General features: G+C 55.4%; 1 protein-coding gene across 12 annotated transcripts in view; it reads right to left on the bottom strand.

The window, feature by feature from the left end:
* LOC137411652 (uncharacterized) overlaps positions 1-22771 on the bottom strand; it is a 248836-nt gene that overhangs the window by 67976 nt on the left and 158089 nt on the right. For 8 of the 12 annotated variants that reach the window (XR_013621776.1, XR_013621773.1, XR_013621772.1 and 5 more), the window contains 2 exons: positions 22255-22311; positions 696-2653 (listed from right to left, as the gene is read on the bottom strand). Coding sequence is in view for 1 of the 12 variants with exons in the window: in XM_068097002.2 (XP_067953103.2) it covers positions 696-2653; positions 22255-22303 (2007 nt within the window). In the remaining 11 variants the exon portion in view is untranslated. The remainder of the gene's footprint in view (positions 1-695; positions 2654-22254; positions 22312-22771) is intronic. The other 4 variants (XR_013621780.1, XR_013621779.1, XR_013621782.1 and 1 more) reach the window with 1 other exon arrangement.

The following is a 22771-nucleotide window of genomic DNA, read 5'->3' as shown; positions in this document are numbered from 1 at the left end:
AACACCAGTATAACGATAAGCTATTTATCCACGTTATCACTGCAGGAAAAACGCCTTCGGGAAGTGGGACATTATTAGTATTAATATTGTTTAGTAATAACATCAACAATATGCGATTATCATTAATTTTGTTATTGAAAGCGTCTTTGGCAAAACGACACGATAAATCTTCTTCTTTGGACAAACGCCACGATACAGCTAATTTAACATTGATATACACCTCAACATGCAACGCCATTGACGGCAATGGCGAGGAAAATCCGCTCGGGGGAGAAAACCTCCTTCGGGAGAGGGGGGCAATGAATGCGCTACAACCTTCATTATGTAACCCTTTGTCATCCTGTCAAGTGGTTGAGATTGGATAAGTAACGAAGGAATGTATTGGTGTCAAAAATTCATCAGACAGACAGACAGACGGAATGGCATATTTTAGAATGATGTTTCATATGATAATTTAATCATAATTCATATGATAATCCATCTCTTCCTTATTTACATAGTTTTTGCGATAACATCCCAACATGTTTTTGCACATATGAGCACCACAGGAACAACATATCAGTAGCACATGTGGCCTTGCATCATAATCATCGTAACCAGCAGAATGAATCTCATCAAATATGCTGTCATTTGAAATAAATAAATGCATATTGTAGTGTTGCAAGTTATAATTTCAATGTTATGATCATACTTACATCCTTTTGAGGCTGCTGTGAAATGCCATGCCTTTCGTTGGTTTTGCTCCTTTCATTGGCTCCTGCATGCTTCTTTGTGGCCTTGATGAGCTCTGCGGGCCCTGCCACCTCTTCGGGCCCCGCCACCTCTTCGGGCCCCGCCACCTCTTCGGGCCCCGCCACATCTTCGGGCCCCGCCAACTCTGCGGGCCCCTCCACCTCTGCGGGCCCCGCCACCTCTTTGGGAACCGCCACCTCTTTGGGCCGTGCCACCTCTTCGGGCCGTGCCACCTCTTCGGGCCGTGCCACCTCTTCGGGCACCGCCAACTCTGTGGGCACCGCCAACTCTGCGGGCCGTGCCACCTCTTCGAGGCCAGCAACATTTGCGGACCCCGCCAACTCTTCGAGGCCAGCAACATCTTCGGGCCCCGCCAACTCTGCGGGCCCCTCCACCTCTGCGGGCCCCGCCACCTCTTTGGGAACCGCCACCTCTTTGGGCCGTGCCACCTCTTCGGGCCGTGCCACCTCTTCGGGCCCCGCCACCTCTTCGGGCCCCGCCACCTCTTCGGGCCCCGCCACATCTTTGGGCCCCGCCAACTCTGCGGGCCCCTCCACCTCTGCGGGCCCTGCCACCTCTTTGGGAACCGCCACCTCTTTGGGCTGTGCCACCTCTTCGGGCCGTGCCACCTCTTCGGGCCGTGCCACCTCTTCGGGCACTGCCAACTCTGCGGGCACCGCCAACTCTGTGGGCACCGCCAACTCTGTGGGCACCGCCAACTCTGCGGGCCGTGCCACCTCTTCGAGGCCAGCAACGTTTGCGGACCCCGCCACGTCTGCGGGCCCCGCCAACTCCTCTGTTGGGTCTAGTCTAGTGGGTCTAGCAAATTCCAGTGGCACCGCAGCACAGAGGTCACCACACCAGAAATGCTTGTGCACCCAGCAGACTCTATCCGGCATGATGGACTTATGTGACTCCAATAATGCCAACTGCCCTTTTGTCAACTTCTGGAACAACACTTTTGAGGAACCAGTGGACCTTTTTGGAACTGGAATACGGCTGACCCAGCGCACTTCAGCTGGCTCCATCACTGAAGACTGCTGTGGCATCCCCAGTGATCTCTGCAAACCAGAACACATTTCTGATGGATGAGACCCATTTGGCCCACGAGACGCATTACCTCCCTTGATAGCCCCAACAACAGCTTTCTGGTGGCATACCCGGCTGACTCCATCCGGCATGGTGGACTTGGAGGACTCTGATGACATCAACAACACTTTTCTGAACTTCTCGAGCAGCACTATTGTGGAACCAGGGGACCTTTTTGAAACTGGAATGCGGCTGACCCGGCGCACTCCAGCTGGCTCCAAAACAGAGGATTGCTGTGGAATCCCCAGCAATCGGTGGAACCCAGAAGACACTTCTGATTGATGCAACTCAGTTGGCGCAAGAGACTCCTCAGCTGCTTTGAGCCCCTGTGTTGCAGACTGTGGTACCACTGTAGACTCTTTTTCCAAAATGGGTGAATTTAAACCCAGGTTGAAGATTGTAAAAAGATAATCAATTTGCCAGGCATGCCATTCAGTTGCAAGTACACTTGCGGCTCCCATGGGAAATTCTGGCATCCCTTTTGCACTTTCAGTTTTTGGTGCACTCACAGCTTTTGTAAAATTCGCTGCAGCGGCACCATCTTTCCATTCCTCTTTTTGTGCTTCTTTTGCGTCTTCAAATGCGGTTTTCCTGATGTAGGTTTGTGCTGATTCTGCATTTTTAGCAGCTGCTTGCACTTTTGCACCCGAAGCTGTGGGTGCATTTTCAAATTTTCTTCCAACAGCTGCATTTGAAGGTATTGGGGCTCTTGCCTGCCCATGGCCTTTCTCCAATTTTCTGGTGGAGACTTCAGCCAGTCTGTCATTATTTCGAAGTTTGGCTTCTGTGCCTCTCTTTTTCCGCACCAATCTTCTTTTTCCTTTGCTAGCTGCTGCAACATGAAAAGTCCAAACATGAGGAATTTTATTTCACTTGAGAGACACATATGAGCAATCATATTTGATTTGTTAATTCTATACATTATTCAGAGGTTTATTTAATTGGTCATCTTTCAATGGAAGCCACTTAAGGCCACTGTCATTTTCTGAAAGAAGTTTCTGAACAAAAAAAAATTAACTTTAATCCATTTTTAATTCAGGCTGTAACACAACAAAATGTGAAAGATTTAAGGGGTGTGAATGCTTTCTGAAGGCACTGTGCATAAAGAATGTGCAATTAGAATGTAAGCACATCTGTAAAGTATGTACAATTAGAAGACAAGTACATCTATAAAGTATGTACAATTACAATGTGAACATGTCTATAAAGTCCGTCCTTTTAGAATGTGAGTATGTCTAAGTACGTATTCAAGAACGCTATTATATATATTTATATATTTAAAATACTGTTACGAATTTGGTAGAGTTGGGTGGTCTGGAGGTCGGTGTGGTTGCATGGGTGGCGGGGGTGTGCGATCAGTGTCTGTTGGGACTGAGTTTCCTGGTGGAACATGACTGCCAACTCGACCTTGGGCGTGGTCATATGTGGTTGGGCACTGAGAGGCTGCAGTTAGTGGGACTTGGGGCTGACGAGGAGGTGCAGCGGACGTGGCTGGAGGTGCCACGCACTGTGACCGTGCCTCCCAGGTCCGAGAGAGTGGTGATGGCGGAGTTAGCAGCAGGTGCTCAACCCATTGGCCAGCTGGGGCTAGTGGAGTCGTGGTCCTCACAGGGAACGGAGGGATTGATGGTGGGTCGCACCCTCGTAGACACCCGTGGGCCTATGCTGGCAGTCAGGCTGCTCAACATGTCCGATAGCCCCCGCACTGTAAGGGGCGGAGCCATCGTAGCCAAATGCAGTGGTGTAGTAGAGGTCACCGGAGGAGGTGGATCCACATGCTTGCCAGTACAGCCGGAAAGAGGGAAAATTTTGGGGAAATGTGATTGGCCAGAGGGAGTGCGGGACATGATGACACGCTCTGAAGAGGGCCTAACATCGGAGCAGGTAGAGACATTGCACAATTTGGTTGGTAAGAACTTGGATGTTTTTTCTCTCTCCCCGAGGATGTTGGACGCACGAGTCTCATCAGGCACCAAATTAGTACTGGTGAGGCTCGGCCTGTTGGCCAACCACCAAGGCGGCTCCCTTTCGCTAAGAAAGAGGAGGCAGAGGAACAGGTGCGCAAAATGGAAAGAGCCGGATTTATCGAGCCCTCGGTGAGTCCTTGGGTGTCACCCATTGTGCTGGTGAAAAAGAAGGATGGGACCACTCGGTTCTGTGTGAACTACCGCCAGCTCAATCATGTGACACTCAAAGACTCGTATCCCCTGCCAAGGATTGATGACACCCTCGATGCCGTTTCAGGCTCAAAATGGTTCTCTACATTGGATTTAAAGAGTGGTTCTTGGCAGGTGGAAACGGATAAAGAGGCGAGGGAGAAAACAGTGTTCACCACAAGAAAGGGTCTCTGACAGTTTGTAGTTATGCCTTTTGGATTGTGCAATGCCCCTGCCACGTTTGAGCGTCTGATGGAACATGTTTTAATTGGCTTACCATGGCAGACTTGCCTGGTCTATTTGGATGATGTATTGGTCCACGCTCCCACATTTTAACAGGCTGCTAAAAATTTGTCAGAGGTATTTGGGAGATTAAGGGTGCTGGGTTGAAATTGAATCCGAGCAAGTGTGAAATTTTCAAGAGAGAGGTGACTTATCTGGGTCACGTGATTAGTGAGAGCGGCGTGGCCACTGACCCTGGAAAAGTAAAATTGGTAAAAGAGTGGCCCGCCCACAAAAATGTAAGGGAGGTCAGAGGATTTTTGGGCCTCTGCTCTTACTACAGGAGATTTGTGGCAAATTTCGCAGAAATTGCAAGACCCTTGCACAAATTGACAGAGAAAGGAGCCAAATTTATATGGTCAGAGAGCTGCATCGAAGCATTCAGTCATTTAAAACAACGTCTGGTGGAGGCCCCAGTTTTGGCATACCCGACAGATGATGGCAATTACATCCTGGACACAGATGCGAGCCAGGAAGGATTGGGAGCTGTGTTGTCACAAATGCAACAGGGAGTCGAGAGGGTTATTGCGTATTACAGTCGGGCACTTTCGAGGCCCGAACGAAATTATTGCGTTACCCGCAAAGAACTATTGGCACTACTGTCTGCAGTTGGACACTTTCACCCTTACCTTTATGGGAGGGAGTTTGTGATCCGAGTGGATCATGCCTCCTTGCAATGGCTTCTTCGGTTCAAAGAGCCGGAGGGACAAATTGCAAGGTGGCTTGAGAGGCTGCAGCAGTATAATTTCTCTGTGCAACATCGGCCTGGCAAACCACATGCCAATGCAGACGCTCTCTCTCGGCGCCCCTGTTGGGAGGCACAGTGTAAATTTTGTGATAGACAAGAAGCCAAGGATCCAATTGGGCAGGACCAAATTGATGCATGCCTATATGCAGCGAGAGTGACCAGGCGAACTTTGCCACAACCTCCACCTGAATTGGGCGATGTGAATTGGCGAGAGAGTCAAAGGGAGGATCCTGTTTTGGGGCCCCTTTTTCATTGGCTAGAGGAGGGCAAAAGACCTTCTTGGGAGGAGATTGCTCCACACGGGGCCCAGGTAAAGGCATATTGGGCACAGTGGCAGATGTTGGGGTTGAAAGATGGCTATTTGTTCAGAAAATGGGTAACACCAACGGGCGATGTAGCTTCCTGGTTGATAATTGTACCAAACAAATTGAAGGAGGTGGTTATGGGGCACGTGCATGGGACAAGGCCAATGGGACATTTGGGCATGGCCAAAACTTTGTCCAAATTGTGGCAAAGGTTCTACTGGGTGAATTCGGGCAGGGACATTCAAAATTGGGTGAGATCCTGCGATAAGAGAAGTAAGAAGGGACCCCCACGTGCGCGCAAGGCCCCGCTCCAGGTGTACAATGTCGGAGCACCACTCGAGCGGGTGGCAGTAGATGTGGTGGGGCCCCTGCCAGCCACCCGCCGAGGGAATCGGTACATTATGGTGGCAATGGACTACTTCATCAAGTGGCCAGAAGCCTACCCATTGCCCAACCAGGAAGCCCGGCTGGTAGCTCAACTTTTGGTTGAGGGATTCTTCTCCCGATTTGGCGTTCCAAGGGAGCTACACACTGACCAGGGCCGGAACTTTGAATCCACCCTCCTGCGGTCGGTGTGCGAGCTCCTCCAAATTCACAAGACCCGGACAACCCCCCTTAGGCCTCAATCGGATGGGATGGTAGAGAGGTTCAACCGGACATTGTTGACACAATTGGCCCTCTTTCCATCCGAAAACCAGCAGGATTGGGATGAGCACCTCCCCTTTATATTGATGGCCTACCGGACCGCCCAGCATGCGACCACTCGGTGCACCCCCGCCCTGTTGATGTTCGATAGGGAGATGCGAGTCCCCACAGATTTGTTGATGGGAACGTCACCAGAGGAACCGGGTGAGGCATCTGTGGAAAGCTATGCAACCAATTTGAAAAAGAGCATGGAAAAGGCTCATGAGTTTGCAAGGAAGCAAATTGGCTTGGCTTCTTCACATATGAAAACGCGGTGTGAAGCTCGGGCGCACACACCTCGGTTCCTTCCCGGAGACCTTGTTTGGCTCTACTGGCCCCGGAGAAGGAAGGGGGTGTGCCCAAAACCCACCTTACCTTGGAAGGGCCCCGGGGTGGTGCTTCGGCAGGTGACTGATGTGGTGTTCAAAATTAAGATGGGCCCGCATACCCTTCCACAGATAATTCACGGGGATAGATTGAGCTCCTACATGGGTCGGGAGGCTCCGGGGTGGATTGGAAGGGTGAGGGGGAAATTAGGTGTGGTGGATGGCACTCTTGGACCCGATCAACCTGCAACTACCTGCACTTGAGGTGAGTGTTTTGAGGTGTACTGTCCCAGGCTTCAGGACTTGCTTGTGGAAATTTTGGGGGACATGTAATTTGGAGTTTGGAGGCGGGTGAGAGTGATGACATGGCCGGTGAGGGGATGGAATGGGGGCACAGTGTCTTGTGGGTGCCGTATGTTTTTGTGTAGTGGTTATGTGTTTTGAAGTGGTCGTAAGAGTGGAAACAGGAGAGTGAGTGATGATTATTTGAGACAACGAGTGGTGATCATTGATTATTGTGCTTTTGGAAATGTAATGAATTGAACTGTGAACTGGGGACTTTCACATGAGGGCAGGCCATGGCAAAACATGTGAAACATATTTTTGTACCATCTATGAAATTGTGCCGTGTGGTGTTGAGAATTGAATGGCAGCGGGGGAGGAAGTGTGTTTTGGGGTCTTGTGGGTGGGGAAGGTGTGTGTGTCCGCAGGTACGGATCAAGCTCTGAGGAGCGATGCCTGCGGCCCCCCTCTGCGGCAATTACCCCTGGCAGCCGGTGGTAACTGGAAATTGGAGCTCGTCGGTGGAGGGTCTGGTTGGGCGCCGTGGGGTGAGGAAGTCCCCCGGTGACCCGTGTTGCTGCGCTGAAGCAGGAGGCCGTGGAGGAGCCTGGTGTGTGGAGACCCTCACCGGCAAGGTAACGGCAGAAAGGGGCTGTTGGTCTGCCATGGGCCAAGAGGTAAAGGGGGGGGGGGGGCAATGAACTTGTAGGTCGGTTGACTTGTTTTGGGACTGCGGGCACCACATTTTTGCGTGTTGTTTGTTTCCCCCCTCCGCAGGAACAAAGAAGATCAATGTACATATTTGATTGCACGATGGTTAAGGGGTTTAGCATGTTAAGGAAGTGTAGGTAGGTAGTCCGACACTTCCCACAGCCCTTCCCGATTTATTTCATAGGTTAATTAAGTGTGTGAAAGTAAGTGTTAAGGCTGGAATGGTAGCGCCTGCAGTGAACCTTGCAGGAGCTACGGTTCCAGGGGGGGGGGGGGGGGGGGGTGGGGTGGGCTGTGTTACGAATTTGGAAGAGCAATATGTAGAGCAGAGTAGATCTGAGTAGGTAACATGCTTCGACTGTTGCGATAGGGAATCTACCTGTAATAAGTCATGTGTATGCATTTTGTCGGCTAAGATGTACGATTGTGAATCTACCAGGAGATTCGTGTGTTAAGTAGTGGAGGGAATAAAGAGTAGAGCCCTTGTATGTCTCACCTGGTAGCCAAACCTTTGTCCATTTTGGCACTGCACACCACATAAACATTAGTTAGGACTTTTAGTACAACACTAATGACGCCCTTCCCCCCTGACATGACTTAGGAAGAAATCGGGCCAGAACACCGCCACAATTGGCCGCCACCATTTACCCCTCGGAGAGGCCTACCCGCCTCGTATAGCGCGTGCTGTGACCGAGGAATTGGGGGACGGGAGTGGAGTGACGCAGTGGGCGTGACCTGAGCGAGTCGGGGGAGGCTCTGATTGGCAGGACAGTGCGCCAAAGCTGACGTCATCGGCCAGAGATATTAACAGCGCCGGACGCCTTTGCGGAGAGATGGATCGAGAGTTCAGTGCAGATCTGATCCCGAGTTGAGCAGGAGGACTGAGAGAGTCGAGTTCCATTCCTGAGTCGAGTTGAGTTGAGAGAACGCCAGGCAGTTCGTTTGAGGTGCGCACGGGCAGAGTTGGCAGTTCATCCAGAGCAGTTGGATTCCTGGAAGTTCGCAGTTCAGCGCAGTTGATTCCGAGCAGTTGGATTCCTGGCAGTGCAGTGCAGAGCCCGAGTTCGTTTTGAGCAGTTGGGTTTGATACGCGGCAGGACTTTGGGCCGAGTCGACCGTGTGGAGCCGCTAGCCTGCTTCGGACGCGTGGCGCTTGGAGCGAGGCCTTGTGGGACTTGGAGCGAAGGACCTCATGGTGTGCCGTCAGGCCAGGCGGGGCGGTGTTGGACAGCAGACAAGGAAGACGACGAGACGGGTAAGCTCGAGCTCCGCGTACATTTTGCACAAAAGACGTGTTTTTTTGGTATTCATATCCCCTCGTCTCGTTTTTGATATCTGGTGTGCGGGATCCCGATTTAGAATATTTATTATCGGCGCATGCTTTTCACTGTCTTTGCTTTTCCCAATAAACCCTTATATTACTTTTTGTATATAATATCTGAACGGTTTACTGGGTGATTGATTTGATAGATAAGGCTGCGGGGACTTGCGCCGTTTCCCTCCATTCTGCGCCCTTAGGTGTGTTAGATTTTGGAATCCGCCATTCAGCTTCTGCCTCGGAGTTAAAGCCTTCGTGATCGGCATCCGCGATCGCCTGATATAAATTTCGGCGGTTGCGCGACAATACGTACGATTTGAATGTGCCTAATCTAGAAATTAAGGAACCTGATTATGTCCATTAAAAAAAAAAACACGATTGGAAAGTGAATCTATACAACAAAACTGAAAAGGTCTGTTTGTCCATTGAATGAACAGAAACTTACAGCGTCTACCCCACCATACAAACATAAATACATCAGCACAAAATATACACCACACAAAATAAGTCCTGGTGAGGGTCTGCAATCTGTTATCGCTCTTTCTGGTTTAGTGATTGGAAAATTTTGCCAAGGGCAAAGAAGAAGAAGAGGAAGAATAATAAGAATACATAGTGGATATAACAGTTGGAATTCTACCAGCAAAAAGGAAATTAACATCATTATCTACTATATAAGAGAGATGTCTGTCTGTGTGTGTGTGTGTGTGTCTGTCTGTGTCGCCATTTTTCTCAGAGATGGCTGAACGGATCTTCGTCAAACTTTCAGAGGTTCATCAGTGAGTGCCTGGGAGTGTTTTAGGCCAAAACAAAAGTGAAAAAAGGTTCGTTTTTTTTGGAGTTAAAAAAAAAAAATTGCTCGATGTGCCTAAGCCTATTTAAATTATTCACAGTTATATACAAGTATACATTCGCATAAATAAATACAAAACAAACACCAGACATTTGAATACAAATAAATCAATCAATTCCGGAAGTGTACGAATTTGGTAGTACGGCTTCTTCTTCTTCTTCCTGATCGGCATCACACTTAACTCGGAAACGTGATGAATGGCACATTCACCCACCAACATCCAGTCACGTGGAAAAGTAAGTACACCCCAGGTAAAGTTTTGACTTTTTCAACATATTTCAACATACAGCTATTTGATCTTCATTTCACCAATATTGATAGATAAAGATGATATTGAAGCGCGGTGTTACGCGCGCTACTTGCTACCAAGGAGGAAGCGGACAACGCGGCAGGTTTAAGAGTTCTTTATTGACTCGGCTCACTGTAACACTGACTGTGCTCCGGGCCGTGCGCCCGGTGTATATCCTGAGGCCATGCCTACCCCTCGGGCGTGGCCACCGCCCACTTGGTGCGCGGGATGATGTCACCACGCCAGTGGGCTTTTGTGTCCGCCACACGCGCCCCCCCCCCCCCCCAGAATTCCCGTGCACCTGGAGGGCCAGTTTGCGGGGCAAATGGATGACCCGGCCGAAGCGCCCTCTGGCGACCGGCGGCGTCCGGGGTGCAGGGATGCCATCTGGGAGGCCCCCGGCTGCACCCGGGATGGGTGCCGGACCGGGGGGCGGCATGCCGGCGGCGCCGGGCGGTGCCGGGGGTCCGCCTGCCGGGGGGAAGCCCCGACGCGGGGGCTGAGCCACCGGCGGGGGGTCGTCCACGTCGAGGTGGGCCGGCTTGAGTCGATCCACCGAGACGCGGTCGGGAGTACCGCCAATGTCCAAGGTGAAGTGCTTCACCCCGGTTTCCAGCACGCGGAAAGGCCCGTCATACGGGGGCCGCAGTGGTGTCCGGTGGGCGTCGTGCCGGACGAAGACATACTCCGCGGTGCGAAGCTCCGGGGCGACGTGTGTGGGTGGGTGCCCGTGGTGCGCCGACGGCACCGGGGCGAACCTTCGGGCGGTCTCCTGCAGCGCGGAGCGCTCCTGCGCCACGGACCATGGTGTCGTGGAGGAACTCGCCCGGAACCCGCAGCGGTTGCCCAAAGACCAACTCAGCTGCGGATGCGCGCAGGTCATCCTTGGGCACCGTCCGGAGGCCCAGCAGGACCCAGGGGACCTCATCGACCCAGCCGCCGTCACGGAGTGTGGCCCGGAGCGCGGCCTTCAACGAACGGTGGAACCGCTCGCACAGGCCGTTGGCCTGGGGGTGGAAGGCCGTGGTTCGGTGCAGCTGGACCCCGAGCCCCTGAGGGACCGTGGCCCAGAGCTCCGAGGTAAACTGGGGGCCGCGGTCGGACGAGATGTCCGAGGGGGCGCCGAACCGGGCGACCCAGGTGGCGATGAACGCCTGCGCGACGTCCGCCGCCGTTGTTGCCGCCAAAGGCACGGCCTCCGGACACCGGGTGGTGCGGTCCACCATGGCCAGGACTTGGGTGAAACCCCGCGAGGGGGGCAGAGGTCCCACCAGGTCCACGTGCACGTGGTCGAACCTCCGTGCCGGCACCGTAAACGGGGCCAATGGGGCCTGGGTATGCCGGTGCACCTTCACGCACTGGCACGCGAGGCACGTCCTGGGTCCAGCCGCTGACGGCCTTCCGGAGGCCATGCCAGACAAACTTGTCGGCGATCAACCTCTGGGAGGCCTTCGCGCCCGGGTGGGACAGGCCGTGGACGGCGTCGAAAACCTGGCGCTGCCAGCCCGTGGGCACGATGGGGCGAGGCCGCCCGAGGGAGACGTCACACAAGAGGGCCGTGGCCGCGCCGTCGAACGGCACCTCGGTGACGTGTAGGCCCGTGACGGTGGTCCGCAAGGCCTGGACACCGGGGTCGGCGGCCTGGTCCACCGCCATCCGGGCATAGTCGATGCCGAGGTGGACCGCGTGGGCGACGGACCGGGAAAGGCAATCCGCCACCGGGTTGTCCTTCCCCGCGACGCGCCGGATGTCCGTCGTGTATTCAGACATGGCCGCGAGGTGACGCTGCTGCCGGGCCGACCACGGCTCGGTGACCTTGCCCATCGCGAAGACCAGCGGCTCGAGGTCGACGAAGGCCGTGAACGCACGGCCCTCGAGCAGATGGCGGAAGTGCCTGACCGCCAGGTGAAGCCCGAGCAACTCGCGGTCGAAGGTGCTGTAACGGCGTTCGGGCGGGCGAAGCTGCCGGCTGAAGAACGCCAGCGGTTGCCAAGCACCACGCACCGATTGCTCGTGCCCCGCGCCCACCGCGTAGTCTGAGGCGTCGGTGGTGAGGGCGATCGGCGCATCGGGCGCTGGGTGCGCGAGCATGGTGGCGTTAGCCAAGGCGAGCTTCGCGGCCACGAACGCCACGTCCATCTGCCCGGTCCAGGTAACGTCACCCTTGCCCGGCTTCCCTCGGAGGGCCTCGTGGAGGGGGCGCAGGAGCTAGGCGATGCGGGACAGGAAACGATGGTAAAAGTTTACCATGCCCAGGAACTTCTGGAGCCCCTTGATCGTGTGGGGGCGCGGAAACCCCCTCACCACCTCCACCTTGGCCGGTAGGGGGACGGCCCGTGCCTCGTGACGCGGTGCCCCAAAAAGTCGATGTCGGCGACACCAAACCGGCACTTCGCGGGGTTCACAATGAGGCCATGCTGGCCCAGACGTTCGAACAGCGTGCGGAGATGGTGAAGATGCTCTTCGCGGGACGTGCTGGCGACGAGGATGTCGTCCAGGTAGACGTATAAAAAGTCCAAGCCGCGCAAGACACTGTCCATAAGGCGCTGAAACGCCTGAGCCGCATTCTTCAAACCGAAGGGCATCCGAATAAATTTGAAGTGTCCGAATGGCGTGATGACTGCCGTCTTCAGGATGTCCTCCGGCCTGACGGGGACCTGATGGTAGCCGCGTACGAGGTCCACCTTTGAAAAGAAGGACATACCCGCCAACCGGGCGGAAAAGTCCTGTATGTGAGGGACGGGGTAGCGGTCGGGGGTGGTGGCGTCGTTGAGGCGCCGGTAGTCTCCACACGGTCGCCATCCCCCGCCGGGCTTGGGCACGATGTGGAGCGGCGACGCCCAGGCACTCTCGGAGCGCCGCACGATGCCGAGCCGCTCCAGCATAGCGAACTCCGCCTTAGCAACGGCGAGCTTCGTCGGCTCGAGGCAGCGTGCCCGAGCGTAGACCGGTGGCCCGGAGGGGGAGATGTGGTGTTCCACCCCGTGCTTAATGGCCCCAGCTGAGAAGGTGGGCCTCATGAGGGCCGGGAAACCGGCGAGGAGGCGGGTAAATTCGTTCGCTGCCGGAAGCGAGCAGATGAACCTGGCCGGAACGGAACCGCTCAACAAGCCGCTTGGCGAGCCGCTCGATGAGCTGCTCAACGAGCGGGGCAGCGCGCACGCGAGCGAGCTGAACGTTTCCGCCTGAACAAGCCTTCTGCGCTTTACATCCACCAGTAATCCATGCGCGCACAGGAAGTCTGCGCCGAGCAGCGCCATGGGCACGGCGGCTGTGACGAACGTCCATCGAAAAACCTGACCTCCAAGCAAGGAGAGACAGCGTTTTCTGTACGTGCGGATGGATGTACCATTGGCCGCAAGCAGTGCGGGGCCATGGCCCGCGGTCTGCTTGTCAGATGTGCCGGCAGGAATGACACTCACCTGCGCTCCCGTGTCGCACAGATAACAGCGCCCGGACAAGGTGTCCGTTATATAAAGTAAGCTGTTGGAACCGCCGATGCTCAAAGCTGCCACCGAGGTGGGCGGCTGGTGGGCGGAAACACCAGGTGGGCGGCTGCGGCGGTAGAGGCCGCGGTTTACTCCACCGCGGCGGTGGTGGTGGTGGTGGTGGCGGCGGCGGTGGTGGGCGGGGCGTGACAGCGGACACGCCGCGCGCCTCAGCCCCGAGATCCACGAGGTGTGGTGTATCGGCATCGGGGAAAGCCCCAGGAGAGGCGACGGCCGTGCCAAAACTCGCCTGTGTGTCCAACGCCGCGAAGTATCTGTCAGCCTCGACAGCAAGAGCTCGGGGTTCCGTTGTTGCAGAACCAGCCAACGCCAGGCGGACTCGCGCCGGCAGCTGGTGTCGAAATAACGCCCGGAACAGAGCGTTCGGGGCTTCGTCGCCCATCAGCGACAACATATGGTCCATGCAGACCGATGGTCGCGTGTCACCGAGCTCGGGGAGGTCCAAGAGGCGGTCGGCTCGTGCGTCCACCGTGAGGCCGAACGTGGCGAGGAGCAGGCGCTTGATCGCCTCGTACCTGTCGTTGGCCGGGGGATTCCTCAAGACCGACACGATGTGGGCGGCCGTGCCGGCCCCGAGGGAGGGGACCATGTGGCAGTACCTGGTCTCGTCAACCGTGATGCCACGAAGTTGGAACTGGGCTTCCGCCTGCAGAAACCAAACTTCGGCTTGTGTCTCCCAGAATTCGGGTAACTTGATAGAGACCGCGTTGGTTGCCATGCTGCGGCAGGTTCGGTTGGTCAGCGACGGCTGACCAGAATGTCGAAGGGTCACCAATGAAGCACGGTGTTACGCGCTACTTGCTACCAAGGAGGAAGCGGACAACGCTGTAGGTTTAAGAGTTCCTTATTAACTCGGCTCCCTGTAACACTGACTGTGCTCCGGGCCGTGCGCCCGGTGTATATCCTGAGGCCACGCCTACCCCTCGGGCGTGGCCGCCGCCCACTTGGTGCGTGGAATGATGTCACCACGCCAGTGGGCTTTTGTGTCTGCCACAATATAATATAACAAATATCATGAAACATTTACATTATGTAGTCCATTGTATAATTTAAATGAACATAAATGCAAATTTCGCATGTGGAAAAAGTAAGTACAGTACACCCTTGGCTCTAATAGGTGGTATTTTCCCCTTTGGCAGAAACAACCTTAAGTAGGCGTTTCTTATAACTGTCTACCAGTCTCTGACATCGACTGGGAAAATTTTTTGCCCACACCCTATGCAGAATTCTTTCAGCTTTGCGATGTTTGAGGGGTTTCTTGCATGCACAGCTCGTTTCAAATCCCCCCACAACATCTCGATGGGATTTAGATCCGGGCTTTGACTTGGCCATTCCAGAACCCTCCATTTCTTTCTTTTCAGCCATTCCTTGGTGGATTTACTGGTATGTTTAGGGTCATTGTCATGTTGCAAGGTCCACCTTCGGTTGAGCTTCAACTCTCCGACAGATGGCCTCACATTATCTTCAAGCACCCTCTGGTACAATGAAGAATTAATAGTGGATTCTATGATGGTGAGCTGCCCAGGCCCTGATGCAGCAAAGCTGCCCCAAACCATAATATTTCCACCACCATGCTTTACAGTTGGTATCAGGTTCTTGTGGTCAAATGCTGTCTTTGGTTTTCGCCAAACATGTCTTCTGGTACTGTGGCCAAATAGTTCTACCTTTGACTCATCTGTCCAGAGCACATTGTTCCAGAAGTGCTGGTCTTTGCCGAGGTGTTCATTGGCAAACTTTATTCTTGCCCTGATGTTCTTTCTGGACAGCAAAGGTTTCCTCCTGGCACACCTCCCATGTAGATCAAATTTGTGCAGCATCTTTCTAATGATAGACTCGTGCACTTTGACACCAACAGTTGCAAAAGCTACCTGTAGGTCCCGTGATGACATTCTGGGATTCTTAGAGACTTCTTTCAGCATCTTGCGGTCTGCCCTCGGGCTGAACTTGCTGGGGCGGCCTAGCCTGAAAAAGTTGGCAGTTGTTTGGAATCTTCTCCACTTGTAGATGATCTTCCGGACAGTCGAATGATTGATTTCAAATTGTTTGGAGATCTTTTTTAAATCCCTTCTCAGACTTGTCGGCATCTATAACCTTCTTTCTGAAGGACTCAAAGAGCTCTTTTGATCTAGGCATGGTGACACCACACACTTCAACAACAAAGAGCAAACCAAACTAAATGTCTGAGGTTTAAATAAGACAGGTTCCTCCAAGATCCTCTCTAACGATGTTCTAATCATTTGCACCTGAGCTGGTGCACCTGATTCTAATTTTAGGTATTTGAAGAAGTGATAAATGGAGGGGTGTACTTACTTTTTCCACATGCGAAATTTGCATTTATGTTTATTTAAATTACACAATGGACTACAAAATGTAAATGTTTCATGATATTTGATATATTATATTAAAGCGCGATGCTGCGCACGCTAATGCTTACGCAAAGGGCAAGCGGACAACGCGGTTCATAAAAGAGTCTTTATTCAAAGTACTCAAACTGCAGCACTAAGCTGCTCAGGGCTGCGCACTCCGCGTATATCATGAGGCCACGCCTCTCTCCCTGGCGTGGCCCATCCCCACTTGGTGTGCGGGGTGATGTCACCGCGTCAGTGCTTTCGTGTCCGCCACACGCGCCCCCCCAGAATCCCCGCGCACCTGAAGGGTCAGTTTGCGGGGCAAACGGATGACCCGGCAGAAGCGCCCCCTGGCGACTGGCGGCGTCTGGGATGCAGGGATGCCATCTGGGATGCCTCCGGCAGCAGGACCGGGGGGCGGCGTGGTGGCGGGGCTGGGCGGTGCCGGGGGTCCGCCCGCAGGGGGGCGGCCCCGACGCGGGGGTCGGGCCACTGGCGGTGGATGGTCCACGTCGAGGTGGGCCGGCTTGAGGCGGTCTACAGAAATGCGGTCAGGAGTACCGCCGATGTCCAGGGTGAAGTGCTTCGCCCCGGTCTCCAGCACGCGGAAAGGCCCGTCGTACGGGGGCCGCAGTGGTGTCCGGTGGGCATCGTGGCGGATAAAGACGTACTCCGCCGTGCGAAGCTCCGGGGCGACGTGCGTCGGTGGGTGCCCGTGGCATGCCGTTGGCACCGGGGCGAACCTCTGGGCGGTCTCTTGCAGAGCGGAGCGCTGCTGTGCCGCGGACCATGGTGCCGTGGAGTCGGGGAGGAACTCGCCCGGCACCCGCAGCGGTTGCCCGAAGACCAACTCCGCCGCGGATGCGCGCAGGTCCTCCTTGGGCGCCGTCCGGAGGCCCAGCAGGACCCAGGGGAGCCTGTCGACCCAGCCGCCGTCGCGGAGGGTGGCCCGGAGCGCGGCCTTCAATGAGCGGTGAAATCGCTCACACAGGCCGTTAGCCTGGGGGTGGTATGCCGTGGTTCGGTGCAGCCGGACCCCGAGCCCCTGCGCGACCGCCCCCCAGAGCTCCGAGGTGAACTGGGGGCCGCGGTCGGATGAGATGTCTGAGGGGGCGCCGAACCGGGCGACCCAGGTGGCGATGAAAGCCTGCGCGACATCCGCCGCCGTCGTCGACGCCAAGGGCACGGCCTCCGGCCACCGGGTGGTGAGGTCCACCATGGTGAGGACGTGGGTGAAACCCCGCGAGGGGGGCAGAGGTCCCACCAGGTCCACGTGGACGTGGTCAAACCGGCGTTCCGGCACCGTGAACGGGGCCAACGGGGCCTGGGTGTGCCGGTGCACCTTGGCGCGCTGGCACGCGAGGCACGTCCTGGCCCAGCCGCGGACGGCCTTCCAGAGGCCATGCCAGACGAACTTGTCGGCGATCAACCTTTGGGAGGCCCTCGCACCCGGGTGGGACAGGCCGTGGATGGCGTCAAACACCTGGCGCTGCCAGCCCGCGGGCACGATGGGGCGAGGACGCCCGAGGGAGACGTCGCACAAGAGGGCCGCGCCTGCGCCGTCGAACGGCACCTCGGTGACACGGAGGCCCATGACGGCGGTCCGCAAGGCCTGGACGTCGCGGTCAGCGGCCTGGTCCGCTGCCATCCGGGCATAGTCGATGCCGAGGTGGACTGCGTGGGCGACGGCCCGGGAAAGGCAATCCGCCACCGGGTTGTCCTTCCCCGCGACGTGCCGGATGTCCGTCGTGTACTCGGACACGGCCGAGAGGTGACGCTGCTGCCGGGCCGACCACGGCTCGGTGACCTTGCCCATCGCGAAGATCAGCGGCTTGTGGTCGACGAAGGCCGTGAACGCACGGCCCTCGAGCAGATGGCGGAAGTGCCTGACCGCCAAGTGAAGCCCGAGCAACTCGCGGTCGAAGGTACTGTAACGGCGTTCGGGCGGGTGAAGCTGCCGGCTAAAGAATGCCAGCGGTTTCCAAGCTCCACGCACCCATTGCTCGTGCACCGCGCCCACTGCGTAGTCCGAGGCGTCGGTGGTGAGGGCGATCGGTGCATCGGACGCCGGGTGCGCGAGCATGGTGGCGTTAGCCAAGGCGAGCTTCGCGCCCGTGAACGCCGTGTCCATCTGCTCGGTCCAGGTAACGTCGCCTTTGCCCGGCTTACCTCGGAGAGCTTCGTGCAGGGGGCGCAGGAGCTGGGCGATACGGGGCAGGAACCGATGGTAAAAGTTAACCATGCCCAGGAACTCCTGCAGCCCTCTGATCGTGCGGGGGCGCGGAAACCCCTTCACCGCATCCACCTTGGCCGGCAGGGGGACGGCTCCATGCCTGGTGACACGGTGCCCCAGAAAATCGATTATGGCGGCGCCGAACCGGCACTTTGCGGGGTTCACAATCAGGCCATGCTGGCCCAGGCGTTCGAAGAGCGTGCGGAGGTGGCGTAGGTGCTCTTCGCGGGACGCGCTGGCGACGAGGATATCGTCCAGGTAGACGTAGACAGAATCCAAGTCGCGCAGGACGCTGTCCATCAGTCGCTGGAACGCCTGAGCCGCATTCTTCAGACCGAAGGGCATCCGCAGGAACTCGAAGAGTCCGAATGGCGTGATGACCGCCGTCTTCGGGACGTCCTCCGGCCTGACGGGGACCTGATGGTAGCCGCGTATGAGGTCCACCTTCGAGAAGAAGGACATGCCCGCCAAACGGGCGGAAAAGTCCTGAATGTGAGGGACGGGGTAGCGGTCGGGGGTGGTGGCGTCATTGAGACGGCGATAGTCCCCGCACGGTCGCCATCCCCCGCCGGGCTTCGGCACGTTGTGCAGCGGCGACGCCCAAGCGCTCTGAGCGCCGAACGATGCCGAGTCGCTCCAGGGTAGCGAACCCCGCTTTTGCCACCGCCAGCTTCGTCGGCTCGAGGCGGCATGCCCGGGCGTAGACCGGTGGCCCGACGGTGGGGATGTGATGGGCCACCCCGTGCTTGACGGCCCCCGCCGAGAAGGTGGGCCGCGTGAGGGCCGGGAAGCCGGCGAGGAGGCGGGTGAATGCGTCCGCTGCCGGAAGCGTACAGGCCAACGTGGCCGGAACCGAACCGTTCGGCAAACCGCTTGGCAAGCCGCTCGTTGAGCTGCTCGACGAGCTGGGCAGCGCACAAGCGAGCGAGCTGAACGTCTCGGCCTGGACAAGACGTCTGCGCTTTACGTCGACCAGGAGCCCATTAGCGCACAGGAAGTCCGCGCCAAGCAGTGCCATGGGCACGTCGGCGGTGACGAACGTCCATCGGAAAACCTGCCCTCCGAACCGCAGAGAGAGGCAGCGTTTTCCGTACGTACGGATGGGCGTCCCGTTCGCGGCAAGCAGTGCGGGGCCCCCGCCCGCGGCGTGCTTGTCTGACGTGCCGGCGGGAACGACACTCACCTGCGCTCCCGTGTCGCACAGGTAACGGCGCCCGGAGAAGGTGTCCGTTATGAACAGCAGGCTGCTCGAACGGCCGGCGCTCATCGCCATTATTGAGCGCCGGCCCGGGCGTTTCCCGACCTGTTGAAGGAGCATGGCGGATGACATTGCCGAGCCTCGTGGCCAAACTTGGCGTGGAACCAGCACCAGGTGGTGGAGCTGGAGGAGCGCGGCTGGCTCCGCCAGGCCGGTGGAGTTGGCGGGTTTCCCCGCGGTGGCGGTTTTCGCCGCGGCGGTGGGCGGGGCGTGGCGGCGGTCACGAGGTGCGTATCAGCATGCTGCGTATGCTGTATAAGCTGATGCTGTGGAACAGCAGCATCAGCAGCATTAGCAGCATCAGCCACGAGGGCCGTGACGGCCACGCCGACTCTCGCCCGCGTGTCCGAAGCGGCGAAGTACTTGTCCGCCTCGGCCGCCAATGCTCGGGGTTCCGTTAGCCCGGTCCCGGCCAACGCGAGGCGAACCTGCGCTGGAAGTTGGCGACGGAAAAGCGCCCGGAATAGAGAACCGGGGGCTTCGTCGCCCAACAGTGACAGCATATGGTCCATTCTGACCGACGGGCGCGTGTCGCCGAGCTCGGGGAGATCCAGGAGGCGGTCGGCCCGTGCGTCGTCCGTGAGGCCGAACGTGGCTAGGAGTAGCCGCTTGAGTGCCTCGTACTTGTGGCCGTCCGGTGGGTGGCGAAGGACGGACACAACTCGAGCGGCCGTGCCGGGCCCGAGGGAGGCGACGACGTGGCAGTAGCGCATGTCGTCGTTGGTGAGGCGCCGAAGCTGAAATTGGGCTTCGGCTTGAATGAACCAGACTTCGGCCTGGGCCTCCCAAAATTCGGGAAGTTTAATCGCCATTGCCTTGTCGTTGGCCATTGCAATGGCGTCGTGTTCGGAAGGATCGCTACGGCAGATCCAACGTCGAGGTCACCATATAAAGCGGCGTGTGGCGGACACGAAAGCACTGACGCGGTGACATCACCCCGCACATCACGTCGGGGTCACCATATAAAGCGCGATGCTGCGCACGCTAATGCTTACGCAAAGAGCAAGCGGACAACGCGGTTCATAAAAGAGTCTTTATTCAAAGTACTCAAACTGCAGCACTAAGCTGCTCAGGGCTGCGCACTCCGCGTATATCGTGAGGCCACGCCTCTCTCCCTGGCGTGGCCCATCCCCACTTGGTGTGCGGGGTGATGTCACCGCGTCAGTGCTTTCGTGTCCGCCACAATATCACCTTTATCTGTCAATATTGTTGAAATGAAGATCAAGTAGCTGGAAGTTGAAATACGTATGTTGAAAAAGTCAAAACTTTACATGGGGTGTGCTTACTTTTTCACGTGACTGTATATATGAACCTGCTTCCTCTCCTGCCTCCCCCCTCCCTTCCCCTTTTCCCCTCCTCCTCCTCCTCTCCTGCCTCCCCCTTCCCTTCCCCTTGCCCTCCTCCCCTCCTCCCCCCTTACCCCCTCTCCTCCTCCCTTCCCCCCCTCTCCTTCCCCCCATCCCTCCCCCTTTCTCCCCTCCACCCTTTCCCCCCTCCCTCTTCCCCCCTTCCCTCTCCCTTCCGCCCCTTCACTCTCCCTTCCGCCCCTTCCCTCCCCCCTCCCCGCCCCCACCCAACAATGCCGGGTACTTCTTCTATCTACTATATAAGAGAGATGTCTGTCTGTCTGTGTGTGTGTCTGTCTGTCTGTCTCTGTCTGTCTGTCTGTCTGTCTGTCTGTCGCCATTTTTCTCAGAGATGGCTGAACGGATCTTCGTCAAACTTTCAAAGGTTCGTCAGTGAGTGCCTGGGAGTGTTTTAGGCACAAAAAAACAAAAAGTGAAAAAAAAAGTTCGTTTTATTGCAGTAAAAAAAAAAAAAAAAAAAACTCGATAGTGCCTAAGCCTTTTAAAATTAATCACAGTTACAAGTATACATTCGCATAAATAAATACAAAACAAACACCAGACATTTGAATACAAATAAATAAATCAATTCCGGAAGTGGACGAATTTGGTAGTACGGCTTCTCCTTCCTGATCGGCATCACACTTAACTCAGAAATGTGAGGAACGGCACATTCACCCACCAGCATATATATGAACCCGCTTCCTCTCCTGCCTCCCCTTGCCTTCCCCCGCCTCCTCTTCTGCCTCCCCCCTCCCTTCCCATCTTCACACATCTTAATGCTTAACGCATCACACTTAACGCAGAAACGGGATGAACGCCACATTCACCAGCATATATTTAACGAAAAGGTGATTAACCCCCTTCCTCCCCTGCCTCCCCCTCCACCCCTTCCCCCCTCCCCCCTGCATTCCCCCATACCACCCTTCCCCCTCCCCCTTATCGCCTACTACCCCCAACTCCCACTTCCGCTTACCCCCTATCCCCCCTACCCCCCTCCCCTGCCCGGTAATTCTGCTATCTACTATATAAGAGAGACGTCTATCTGTGTGTCGCCATTTTTCTCAGAGTTGGCTAAACGGATCTTCGTCAAACTTTCAAAGGTTCATCTGTGAGTGCCTGGGAATGTTTTAGGCCAAAAAAAAACATTATAAAAAAAAAGTTCGTTTTTTTGGAGTTAAAGTTAAGTTAAGTTAAAGTTAAAACAAACAAACAAAAAAAAAAACACTCTATAGTGCCGAAGACTTTTTTAAAATTCATCACACTTATATACAAGTGCACATTCGCATAAATAAATACAAAACAATCACCAGACATTTGAATACAAATCAATCAATTCCGGAAGTGTATGAATTTGGTAGTACGGCTTCTTCTTCTTCTTCCTGGTCAGCATCACACAACTCAGAAACGTGATGAATGCCACATTCACCCACCAGCATATATATGAACCCCCTTCCTCTCCTGCCTCCCCCCTTACTTTCCCCCTCCCCCTCCCATCCCCTTCCTCCCCTCTTCCACCTCTCCCCCCTCCCCTCCCCTTCCCCCATCCTTCCCCCTCCCCCCCTCCATTCCTCCCCCACCCCCCCCTCCACTCCCCTTCCCTCCCCCTTTCCCCCCTTCCCTCCCCCTTTCCCCCCATCCCTCCCCCTTCCCCCACTCCCCTCCCCTCCCCCTCTCTCCCCCTCCCCCGTCCAGCAACGCTGGGTACTTCTGTTAGTATACAATACAGAAAAGTCTATGTGGGAACGAGAAATAGTCTCAGATTCTACTTATTTGCATTTTTCTTACCTTTTGAGGCTTTACGTTGAAAAATGCGAGCCAGGAAGTCAAAAAACATCGTGAGGCCTGTTAAAAACGATAACAACCAAAAATGTTAATTTAAACACATAAATAACAAGTACACATACATTCAAAGTACACCGCCCCCATGCCAAATAATTAAATATCCTACAGAGCGGCATTGCCGGGGCGCCTCTGGCGCCCGGCAATACCGCAGTGCAGCTCATTGAGGCTGCATTGGGAGGGAGAGGTGTACACTAATTGATTGATTAATTGTATAATTAAAATCAATAAAAGATTATCACAAAATATTTTCATAATCAATTGGCTAATAGCATAACTAAACCACTAGTGCTTCATCCGAAGATGTATCTTTCAGAAATTTAATTAAATAAGTCATTAATAAAAAATTAAATAATTAATTGATTACTCAATAAATAATTAATCGATTAATCAATAAATAATTAATCGATTAAATGATTAATCAATAAATCAAAAATATCCTTGATAGCCACATCACTTGGTC

Source organism: Myxine glutinosa, chromosome 1, assembly GCF_964187855.1.
Source record: "Myxine glutinosa chromosome 1, kmMyxGlut1.1, whole genome shotgun sequence".
In the NCBI taxonomy this organism is placed as follows: domain Eukaryota; kingdom Metazoa; phylum Chordata; class Myxini; order Myxiniformes; family Myxinidae; genus Myxine; species Myxine glutinosa.
The sequence above is the reverse complement of the archived record's forward strand: the minus strand, read 5'-3'. Positions and strand labels throughout refer to the sequence as shown.